This window comes from Danio aesculapii, chromosome 2 (genome assembly GCF_903798145.1).
Source record: "Danio aesculapii chromosome 2, fDanAes4.1, whole genome shotgun sequence".
NCBI lineage: Eukaryota > Metazoa > Chordata > Actinopteri > Cypriniformes > Danionidae > Danio > Danio aesculapii.
Genome location: NC_079436.1, coordinates 42,856,769 through 42,869,844, shown reverse-complemented (window position 1 = coordinate 42,869,844; position 13,076 = coordinate 42,856,769). Strand labels below are relative to the sequence as shown.

General features: G+C 34.9%; 1 protein-coding gene across 1 annotated transcript in view; it reads left to right on the top strand.

Annotated features, from left to right (window-relative positions):
- Positions 1-11,460, top strand: part of LOC130237006 (HERV-H LTR-associating protein 1) — a 31,654-nt gene extending 20,194 nt beyond the window's left edge. The window contains exons 13-15 of the mRNA XM_056467788.1: positions 2,973-3,168; positions 7,765-7,847; positions 11,311-11,460. Of these exons, the coding sequence (XP_056323763.1) occupies positions 2,973-3,168; positions 7,765-7,847; positions 11,311-11,354 (323 nt within the window). The 3' untranslated portion in view covers positions 11,355-11,460. The remainder of the gene's footprint in view (positions 1-2,972; positions 3,169-7,764; positions 7,848-11,310) is intronic.
- Positions 11,461-13,076: the final 1,616 nt, after the last annotated feature.

Below are 13,076 nucleotides of genomic sequence, written 5' to 3'. Positions count from 1 at the left end.
ATCATCGCGAAACACCTAATGACTCGTTATCAAGACGACTCGTTTGAAGCACTATGAGTCGACTCTTTTATAGATGAATCAATAGTTTTAAACACTGTCCACTTACAGATTTAAGCCTTAGCTGGATATTTCACTTCACTTAGAGCTGTGTTACACACTACATGGAAGGGCATTTTCAAAAACCCATAATATGGGCTCTTTAACATTCACAGAGGCTGAAATTATAGTTCTTCACCAGTCTCAATCTATGGTCTCAATAAATAAGACCATCATTTGCACGCAGTAACTGGACGCTTATTCTTTTACTCGAGTAATATGTCAATAGCCTGTTGGGATATTATTATAAAATTATTCATTGTATTCATTTTTCAAGGTAAATGGTTGCAAACAATTTATATGGGCTGAATTTAAACAAACAAATGAAGTTGAACATTACTCAATTTAATTTGTTTATTTAAATTCAGCCTATATAAATTGATTGCATCACTTACCTTACTTTTTTTTTTAGTAAATCCAATTAAGAATTTATTTCAGTGTATTAGCATATCGTTTTCTTGTATTATTGAATTATTTTATTTGACATTTGTGAGATGCATGCATATTATATTTTTAAATAAAAAAAGGCACATTAGATTTTGCAATGCTTTGAATAAATTGTACAAATGTTTCACACATGGGTTTGCGTGTTTTTCGATGCCACCGACCCCCATATATAACCCTCCTGCGAGTTTAAAATAATTGTTTTTTTTTATTTCTGCTCAAAAAGGCATTCATTGTATTTTAGAAATTGTGTTATTATTATTTTATAAATATTTTTCTGATTTTGTAATGCTATTTCTCTAAAGACCCCCCCCCCACACACACACACACACACACACACAAAACAACCCAAAATTATTTACATTCTTGGGTTATTATTAATTTATAATTATTTTAAAATTGCATTTATGACATTATTTTATTTTATTAAAATTATACATGATTTATTAAAAAATGTATTTACTTTTTTTGTTTATTCATACATTTCCACTGACATCTGATATGGCATCCTAAAAGAAAATCTACCAAATTATTCATATGCTTGTGTTAATATTTTTATAATTATTTTAGAATTGTAGAATTTATTTTATTCAAATTATGGATGAATTATAAAAATAAAAAAACAATAAAATTGTTTATGCCTTTTCTCTAAACATTTCTACTGACATCTGATATGGCATCCCAAAAGAAAATCCCCAAAATTATTTATATTCTTGTGTTATTATTATTTTATAATTAATTTATAATTGCATTTATGGCAATATTTTATTTTATTTAAATTATGCATGAGTTATTTAAAAATTAACTTTTTTTCTCTCCAAACATTTCCACTGACATCTGATATGGCATCATAAAAGAAAATCTACCAAATTATTCATATGCTTGTGTTAATATTTTTATAATTATTTTAGAATTTTAGAATTTATTTTATTCTAATTATGTATGAATTATTTAAAAAAAAAAGTTTTTTATTTTTTTATTTTCTCTAAACATTTCCACAGACATCATGATATGGAATCCCCCCAAAAATCTCGCAAATTATTCATATTCTTGTTTTGATATGCAGTTGAAGTTAGAATTATTAGCCCCCTTTTGAATTTTCTTTTTCTTTTTTAAATATTTCCAAAATTATGTTTAATAGAGCAAGGAAATTTCACAGTATGTCTGATAGTATTTTTATTCTTCTGGAGAAAGTCTTATTTTGGCTTAAATAAAAGCAGTTTTTAATTTGTAGAAAAACATTTTAACGTCAAAATTATTAACCCCTTTAAGCAATATTTTTTTTCGACAGTCTACAGAACAAACCATCATTATACAATAACTTGCCTAATTACCCTAACCTGCCTAGTTAACCTAATTAACCTAGTTACGCCTTTAAATGTCACTAAGATGTATAGAAGTGGGGCCTAATAATTCAGGGGGGCTAATAATTCTGACCAACTATATTTATAATTATTTTAGAAATGTAGAATTTATTTTATTCAAATTATGTATGAATAAGTAAAAAATAATATAATAATAATAATAATAATAATTTTAAAGGCTGTTTTTCTAAACATTTTCACTGACATCTGATATGACATCCCCAAAAAATCCCAAAATTATTTATATTCTTGTGTTATTATTATTTTATAATTATTTTAGAATAGTATTTCTGTCATTATTTTATTTTATTATAATGATCTATGAATTATTTAAAAATTAACTTCCTTATTTTTTATATCTCCAAACATTTCCACAGACATCTGATATGGTATCCCAAAAGAAAATCTCCCAAATTATTCATATTCTTGTTTTAATATATATTTTTATAATTATTTTAGAATTGCATTAATGCCATTATTATTATTTTTTAATTATGTATGAATTATTAAAAAAATTATTTACTTTTTTTTTTTCTTTATACATTTCCACTGACATCTGATATGGCATCCCAAAAGATAATATTGTTGTGTTGTTCCTATCTTTATATTTTAAAATAATTGTAATTAATTTAGATTATTCACGTCATGTATGAATTATTTAAAATAAAATAACTTTTCTCCACATTGTTTCCCACAGACATTATGATATGGCATCCCAAAAGAAAATTCTACAATGAAAATTGATAGAATTGCAAAGCTTAACCAGTAAGAAATATTTTAAAAGAAGACCAAGCTTTACTTTTATGGCATCTCTCTAGCGAGTCAGCTTATAAATGGCTTACATTCTCTGCAAATAATGAATAAAATATTCACATTAAAAAAATCTAATTATCACATACAACCAGCAGAACAAGGACACACTTTCCTTTATCTATCAACGTGCTGCGAAAATGTTCCTCCTCAAAAATACATGACATTCTTTCATCTTCTGCGTTCTTTCATCTTCTGGTACTCGCAGCTCTTTCTGTCCCTCAGTCTTTTTTGAGATGATATTATTTCGTGTGACAGGATGCCCATGGAGAAGAGAGCTGCTTCATCAAGGAAGTGAGAAAGAGGACCTGAAGGAGACCCCCGAAGAGGAGCTGTCGTGGGGCAGGGCGACCATCAGCTCGGTGAAGCTGCAGCCGTGTGTGTTTGAGCTGTGCAAGTTTTACTCTCAGTGTGTGTGCAGAGGATTCAGCCACCGAGCAGCAGCTTTACAGCGGTACGGCACTGCACCACAGCTGTTTACACCCTCCGCAGGACGCACAACAGGCAGGAATAATACACATGCATATTACTGAGGACTCCCAAAGCTGTGTTAGGTGCAATTATTTACAAAGTAACTACTGTAGTTACTGTAATTAAATTACTTTTCAGCTGAAAAAGTAAAGTAAGAGATTACTGTTCATTTTTAAGTCAGTTTCTTGCAGGGGCGTTGCTAGACATAAAGCTCTACTGGGGCACGTACCCCCTTCCCCCATATATATATATATATATATATATATATATATATATAAATACACTATTATTCACTAATATTTTGAAGAATAATTATATAATAATAAGAATACTTTTATTTATAATAAATATAATATACATATTTATATTATATTTATTATAAATAAAAGTATTCTTATTATTATACAATTATTCTTCAAAATAATTTTTAATGTAACTGGAAAACAATGTTAAGACAACTGGAGTGATGCTAAGATCATTTAAGAAATTACTTTTGCATAAATATTAATTTCATTTGAATGACATTCTATAGACAATTCAATAAAATACAAAAAAAAAAAGATGTGTTATAGGATTATCTTTTGTAGACTTGACACATGGCAGATAATTAGGTTTGTTAAGTCTTACCTCCCTGACTCCTCATCCCTCCATTTTGCTTCATACAAAATAAATCTATCAGGAGGCTTGCTTAGTAAGATCACAATCATATTGTTTAAACTTTAGTTTTGTCCACTTGCAAAACAAAAAAGGCTGTTACGCTGGTTTTACAACGCATGAGCGGCGCGTAACAAGCAGCCTGCTTTTTTGGCGCGCATGTTAACTACCAGGACTCGCAGAAGAAGAGCAGCGCGCGCGTGCGAGAGGCGCGTGTGTTCTCTGCGCACACGCGGAGATGCGTCAGTTTGCTTTTTGATTACATTGCCTTCACCAGCGTTGGTTCGGTTGCGCATAGAGAATAACGTCTTTATTTCGGAATTACTCTTAATAAATACACTTGCATATGAAGTAAATCATATCTCAATGCATTTACTGGGGCACTGGAGATTTTCACTGGGGCACGTGCCCCAGTGAATTTGGTCTAGCGACGCCCCTGGTTTCTTGTAAAATACTTGCCTTAAATTAATTCATTCATTCATTTTCCTTCGGCTTAGTTCCTTTATTCATCAAGGGTCGCCACAGCGGAATGAACCACCAACTATTCCAGCATATGTTTTACACAGTGGATGCCCTTCCAGCTGCAACCCAGTACTGGGAAACATCCATACACACTCATCCACACACATACACTGCGGCCATTTTAATTTTTTCAGTTCACCTGTACTGCATGTCTTTGGACTGTGGGGGAAACTGGAGCACTCGGAGGAAACCCTCGAGAACACAGGGAGAACATGCAAACTCCACAGAAACGCCAACGGACCCAGCTAACTACTGAGCCACCGTGTCACCCTTAAATACCTTAAATACTGTACATTAATTCAACAGTTCTATATAAATCAGTTCAGAGAAGCAGTAATATTCAGAGTAATATACAGTCAAGCCTTAAATTATTTATAGCCCTGGTAAATTCTGACTTTAGCCTGGTTAATACTTCTGCCTCGAGTGATCGGTGTGACCCACGGCGCATGCCTTGCGCGTTGCCATGCATTTCTACTTCTGCACGCTCTTTGTGTTGCTCTGCAATAACACTTCCAATACGTTAGCTGGCAGTGAGGTTTTTTTGCGTTCCTCTGTGTCGAGTTTCTTCACTGATGTTTTGTTTTTTCTAAATGCTACATTAATGTACAAGTACTGTAGCTTAAACTAGCTCAGTCAGTGGCGGGAGCCAGCATATGTGCAACAACTTTAATCATAAGGTAAACACAAAACAAAAGTTTTCATCTGAAGCTCCTTCACAGGATTCGACACTTGTAAACACTCGCTACAATGGGTTTGCTCTCAACCCCACCCACACTCGTCGGTGCTACAAAGCCGACCAATCACAGAGCTTGCGCTAAATGTCGCTGTGATGTGTAGTTACATTTTTTGAGACGTGCACGTCAGCGTTGGCGAAGGCTACGTGACCGCGCAAAGGCTACGTTGGATCATATGGGTGCGCTTGACACAGAAGTATGAATCAGCCCTTAAAGTTACTTTTATTTAGCCAGAATTAGCAAAAGATCATAAGATGATTTACAAGATGCATCATTGTGAAAAAAAATCTTATAAAAATTATAATAATAATAATTCCTTACATTTATATAGCGCTTTTCTGGACACTCAAAGTGCTTTACACTTAGGGGGGAATCTCCTCATCCACCACCAGAGTGCAGCAGCAGCCATATTGCACCACAGGTAGAGGGATGAAGCCAATCATGATATGGGGATGGTTAGGGAGCCATGATGGACAGAGACCAGTGAGCAAATTTGGCCAGGATGCCAAGGTTAAACCCCTGCTAGTTTTTCGAAGGACATCCTGGGATTTTTAACAACCAAAGACCTCCTTTAATGTCTCATTTGAAATATAATACTCACTGAGCAGTATAGTGTCACACCCCGAGAGAAGGATCCAAACGCAAATGCGGTTAACACAAGGATTTATTTATTTATTGTTCAAAACGATGACGAGCCAAAGCTCGTGACTCAACTGAAATGAAAGGTGAAGAGATTGCTCAGCGAGGGCGAATGGGAAGTAGGCAACCAGTGTCCAAATCGGCGGGCATGAGAGAGGTCAGGCAGGCGGGCATCGATCGGGAGGCAGGAGGAACAACGGAGGACAGTCAAACTCGGCGTCAGGCAGGCGAAGTCGAAGGTAGGTGGCTGGTCGGGGCGAATCCAAAAATAAACAGAAAAAACACAGGCAACCGAGCAAAAACTGGGCAGAAGAGAAAAACAGAATCAGGACATAAAGTAATGACTGATAACGACAGGAATCAAGACAAGATAGCAGCGAGATAGCCTGAATCATGACAGGACACACTAGCGACTAGAAAGTGGAAAAGGGAGAGCTTAAATAGTCAAGGAAATTAGAGGAGACCAGTGACAGGTGCAGCAAGCTGTGTGCGCACTGATCAGTAATAATGATCAGCTGAGTGCACACTGCAAGAATGAAAAGCAGGGAGAGAGAGAAAAAGGAGAAAGATCAAGCCAGTGTCCTGACATATAGAGTCCCCTTGAATATATTGGGGCTTTAGGATCCACACAGACCGTATTATTTACACTTGAACTAAAGCTTTAATCAGAATTGGTATGAATAATTTCGGACTTGACTGTATATTTTGCAGAATAATTCCATTTTTCTACTAAAGAACATTTATCAAAACAACTGCGTATGCTTAAAAAAATAATTGAGAAATTAGTCCAGGGCAATATAAGATATAAATTCGAGTAGTTGTAAAATTATATTTTGATTTATGCAGATCTTTAGCATATTTCAACTATCATTTTTATTTTTCCAAAAACTGCACATTTAAGAAACAGGGACATTTTTATTTATAACAATATACTGTATGCATCTCAGTTAAAGTAGTTGGGTTAAAAATACTCCGACATATAACTCAACTATAGGTTATTAAAGCACCTTTCCAACTATGCATTATTTTAACCTAATGCATTGGGTTATAGAATTTAACCCAATGCATTGTGTCAATTTGATTAAATGCTAATTTATCCATTCTGCTATTAATATTGCTACTATTACTAGAACTACTATTAATTTTTTTAATTTTCATTCATGGGCAAAGTGGTGGCGCAGTGGGTAGTGCTGTCGCCTCACAGCAGGAAGGTCACAAGTTTGAGCCTCGGCTGGGTCAGTTGGCATTTCTGTGTGGAGTTGGCGTGGGTTTCCTCCAGGTACTCTGGTTTCCCCCACAGAATTGCAAAAGTTGTCAGAGCATATCATAACTGTAAATACTGTATACGGAAAACACCTGAGAATCACAAATTGCAGAAAATGTTAATTGATGGATATTTTTTTTACAGTGCATGTCAATTACCCAGGTTTGGTTATAAAATGGGTAGCCTGAGAGTGTTAGACTGTAATTTTGCACAGGCCTGTAGCCAGCCTAATGAACAGGGTGGTTCTTTTTTTTCTCAAAAGTTAGACATTTTTGCAGTTATACGCCTCATTTTCTATTTAAATATAAGATTAGAATTTTGCATTTTATTGGCATTTTAGGCATTGTTTTTAGCTGAACTTGTCAGATGCTCATTATAGCCACACTTTTTGATGTACCAAAAAATTTCCTAAAGATTTAGAATAAAGAAATATGAATAAATACCTGTTTTTAAGATACAAATTTATTACATCATATATCAATAGAAAAAATTGTGATCTGTTAAAGTTGTTGTTAGCATTTGGCAAAACTGATTAGCTGAAGTGACCGCTAACAAAGTATTCCGCTTTTGGTCTTAAAGCCTTTTTCAATTGATTATTTTCACTATTTATGGTGTCATCGCAGACAAAATAGGACAAATGATCTCATGGAACAAATTCTGGACCTTTGTCAGTGAAGGGTGGCTCTTCTGAACCATGCGAACCCCCCTGGCAACGGGCCTGCATACAGTAGTTTTGTATTATTAATATTTTGTTTGTTTTCGACAGATACTGTGTGGACAGTCACCGCTGGTATGAGAGACATACAGCAGAAGTCTGCGGTCGGATGAGGAGAATCACCTTTTCCAAAAGTGAGCTGCACAATATCAACCAATCTAATACTGACAGCAAACAAATGATATAATAAAATATTTAAAAACCCTATTATCATGTTATTTAAATAAAACCATAGATTTTTTTTAATTCACAGCTTATCTTCTTATATGGAAAACGTTTTAAATGTTGCCATGCTTTATTATTGCACTTACTTATTTAATTTGAATTAAATAAAAAACTGAGAAGTTGTTATGAACGTAAACAGTTTGAAAAAATAGCTTAAAAAATAGAAAAATAGTTTAAAAATAACTTTTTAAGATTTAAATTATAGTTTACAATATTAATACAGACAATATATCACATTAAACTATTAAAAATGTAATAAAAGTCATTATCTTTACCAATAATATCTTCCTTAATGTTTCTGAGGTAATTCCTTTATTCACTCATTTCCTTCGGCTTAGTCCCTTTATTAATCAGTGGTCGCCACAGCGGAAAGAACCGCCAACTTATCAAACATATGTTTTACACAGCGGATGTTCTTCCATCTGCAACCCAGTACTGGGAAACATCCATACACTCTCATACACTAAGGCCAATTTAGTTTATTCAATTCAACTCTTTGGACTATGGGGGAAACCGGAGCACTCGAAGGAAACCCTCGCCAACACTGGGAGAACATGCAAACTCCACACAGAAATGCCAACTGGCACAGCCGGGAATCAACCAGCAACCTTCTAGCTGTGAGGCAACAGTGCTGACCACTGAGCCACCGTGTCACTCTTCTGAGGTAATTATTCTGGGTTATTTATGTCAGTCTGTGGTTAAAAGCGTAAGATCTGCTTTATCATTCCCTCTCAAACACACACACACAGGTCAGCTCATTAAAGGATCTGCATGCATGTGTGTGTGGGTACTTGTGTGTATGTGATCCTGTTTAAACACTGTTCCTACCAGACTAATGATGTCTAGGGTCAGTTTTAATGATGGTGAAGTGTGTGTTGTGTTGTGCCAGACAGAAATGGAAGATGAAACAGGTTGCAGACAGACACCTGATTAGAGCGTCTCCAGCGGTGAACTGAACCGCCTGAGACTGTTGATCGTGTTTGGTTAGTTCTTGAGAATCTCCAGTCATTTAAGGCCACATGCGGCTCCTTGTTTGCTGACCACACAAGCATGCTCAGCTACAACTGTGTGAAGTCGGACATAAGCTGATGAAGCAGAAATGCACTGAAATGTCAAGACATGAACTGATATTGCAGGCCTTTTTATATTATTGCAATAGGGCTTATATTAGTGTGTCTTGAAGGGCATCTGCTGGGTAAAACAAATCCCAGAGTAATAGGTGGTTCATTCCACTGTTGTGATAAATCAAAGCCGAAAGAAATGTGAGCGAGTGAAGGTTTATATTAGATATGATGGAAGCTTGTTTCTGTGACTGAATAATAGTAATAATAACACACAGTGTAATAATAAACACAGTGGCTCAGTGGCTAGCACTGTCGGCTCACAGCAAGAAGGTCGTTGGTTCGAGTCCCGGCTGGGTCAGTTGGCATTTCTTTGTGGAGTTTGCATGTTCTTCACATGTTGGCGTGGGTTTTTTTGGGTGCTCCGGTTTCTCCCACAGTCCAAAGACGTGTGGTACAGGTGAACTGAATAAACTAAATTGGCCGTAGTGTATGTATGTGTGAGAACGAGTATGTATGGATGTTTCCCAGTTCTGGATTGCAGCTAGAAGGGCCTTCGCTGTGTAAAATATATGCTGGATAAGTTGGAAGTTCATTCAGCTGTGGCCACCCCTGATGAATAAAGGGACTAAGCAGAAGGAAAATGAATGACTAACAAAAACAATTTGCTTCTCAGAATTACAAATTTACATCCCACAATTGCTAGTAAACAGTTTGAGTTTATCTATTTATTTCTGGAAAAAATGTGAATTGTTAAATATAAACTCAAAATAAATATATCACAATATACAGTTAAACTCAAATATAAGAACTGCAAGAAATTTGCAAGATAACAAAATAAACTGACAATTTCGACAAATGAAGTTTTAATTATTAGTGGGAAATTTGACTTAATTTTCGGAGTTCAAAGTTTAGTTCTATCCTAAATTTTAGAAGTTTTTTTTAATCCTTTGGGCTTCTGTAAGACATTGACTATAATTTATCTTAATTTTACATACAGTTGAAGTCAGAATTATTAGCCGCTTTGAATTATTAGCCCCCCTGTTTATTTTATTCCCCAATTTCTGTTTAACAGAGAAAATATTTTTTCAACACATTTCTAAACATAATAGTTTTAATAACTCATTTCTAATAACTGATTTATTTTATCATTGCCATGTAAATATTATTTGACTAGCTTTTTTTCAAGACAGTTCTATACAGCTTAAAGTGACATTTAAAGGCTTAACTAGGTTAACTAGGTTAAACAGGCAACTTAGGGTAATTAGGCAAGTTATTGTATAACGATGGTTTGTTCTGTAGACTATCGGAAGTAAATATACTTTCTCCGTATGAAAAAGCAGTATCAGACATACTGTGAAATTTTCCTTGCTCTGTTAAACATTTGGGAAATATATAAAAAAAAAGAAAAAAAATTCAAAGGGGGGCTAATAATTCTGACTTCAACTGTATATTGGAATGATGTTTGCTAGTGAACAGTAAAGGGTATTACTCAGAAAAATAATGATATGTCATAAAAAAAAATAAAATAAAAAAAGACATTGTGTTCTACTGAGATCCATTAAAATGGAGTAGGATTTAACAATAGAAATTATAAAAGATTTCTTTAAAATTCTAATAGAATTCCTGTACACACTGCAATTAAATGGTTATATTTATATTTCAGAGTATCCAGTAAGTTTGTGTTTAAAGACACAAAGTAAGGGAACAAATGTAATGTATTATAATGTACATTACCTGGCAAAAGTCTTGTCATTGATCCGTTGTAAGAGCAACTAATAATAAGATGACCTCTATAGCTGATCATTTAGAAAAGATGCAGAAGGTCGAACTGCATCCCAGTCTGTTAAGTGACAAGACTTTTGTCTAAGCAAAGTCAGATCTTACTGTCCTAATTAAATAATTTAAAATCAAAGCATGATCTTTATTTTTTTTTTTTAGTAAAATAAGCGTAATCTAGAGGCCTTTACCTTTCATATTAGCCACTTCTGATACCAAATGATCAACTATAAGTCAAGTTATTATTTGTATATATATATCAACAAATTGCATCTTTTATATGCAACTTCATACAGCATATGAAAATAAATCATTCATTATTTACAAATTAATTAAACCTTTACACGAAACCTAATCGCGCCTCTATAGCAAAAATCATGCTATGCACCCATTTTAACAAAACATTCCAAACAATAATAAATGTACTTACAGCCTACATTTAACATTCATCTATTCATACACAATATTTAATAACACACATTGCCACCTGGTTAAGTTTCAGTTTTTCTTGAAGTCTTTCTCTCTCTCTCAGATCTGAAGCAGAAATGTCTGGCAAGAATGTGTGTGAAGATGTAGGACAAGGTGACAGACATCTGAACTGAAGAACGTGTGTGTTTATGTATGTGTGAGAGAAACAGCTCTGTAAAACACCCCACCGAATCGAGCAGTGTGTGAATCTGTAGTGTCCAAATTGTACTTTGTCTCTTTGAATAAAACCAAACGTATTTACCTATGTCAGATTTTTCTATGTCAGATTTTCAGATCTATAACAACATGCTAGCAGGAATCATGCTAGCAACATGCTGAAAACTTTCTAAAGTTTCACTGAACCTTAACACCAATATGCTAATATATGTAAACACTGTTAGGAATTACACAGGAAACATCTTAGCAACCTAATACATTACAAACATTCTATTCATCACACATGTATATAATATGTTTTTAGGATGTTTACGATAAAGAAGCTAATAAAAAAGATCTATCTATCTTTATATACATTTATTCTGCTATTTTTTTGAAACACCAAAAACACCATGCTAACTAGAATCATGTTAGCAACATGCTCAAACATAGTAGTAACTTCAAAAACATGCTAGAAACTGTGTAAAGCTTCACTAAACCTTAACTACAGTGTGCTAATATATGTAATCAGACCTTTTAAAATAGTTTATCACATCTTTTAACACAGCAGATGTTTTCCAGACCAAACGCTCTTTAAAATACATCTTTCAGACATGCATGTTAAGCTGGTAGCTAGCTCTCTGCAACTCTCAAATGGTTGCCGGGCTAAGCAGGGCTGTGAGACCACATGGGAAAGCTAGGTTGATGCCAGAAGTGGTGTTAGTGAGACCAGCAGAGGATGCTCAACAGAGAGCTACGGTCTGTGTCGATCCTAATGCCCTAGTATAGTGATGGGGACTCCATACTGCTCACTTATCATCCTGACTCTCTGTGGTCCTTAAAAGTCCCAGGATGTCCTTTGAAAAAGAGTAGGGGTTTAACCCTGGTATCCTGTCAAATTTGCCCACTGGCCTATGTCCATTATGGCCTCCTAATCATCCTCATACCATTACACCCCATTTACATGGGGCATCTGCGTCGATGCTTTCCAATAGGCTTTTTACTTTGAATGGGTGACGTCAAGCGTTGCCGAACAGAATTGTGGATCCATCAGCGCCACTTCAGCGGTGTCGCTCGCTGCAGAAGTTGGGAATTTCTCAATTTTTCAAGTGCCAATGGAAGCATCAGCCAATCAGGGGTGCGTTTCTGAAAATCATCGTTAGCCAACTATGGTCGCAAGTTGCGTCGTTACAAACAGCATTTACCAAATCCATCGTTCCAATGAACATTCGCAAACTGCGTCGCAAACTTGTATGCTTGCAACTACACCTTTGGAGCAGTTCCTGGCTACATTCTATTCCTAGTTATCCCCCCTATGCTCTATTTGTTTAGAACATTCTACACTTGGAATTATTAAAAAAAAAAAAAAAAAAAAAAAAACAAGCATTAAAATCATCTCTCTTAGGTGTAATTTGCTTTCAAAGTATTTTTACAGAGTTCAGTTTTAGCGATCTTCATGTTTACAATTGCGCTCTCTTCGCAGTGCACTTTGAAAACATTGATGTCATTTTGAACACAGCCGTGGCTCATGACGAAAGCTATAGGTGACCTATTACTTAAAAGCGGAATTTGTTACGTCTCCAAAGCTTGTGAAAACAGCAGCATACGTTAATGCTTTTAATTTATAGTAGGTTATTTATTAAGTATCTGTACTGTATATGACATGGGCCTGTT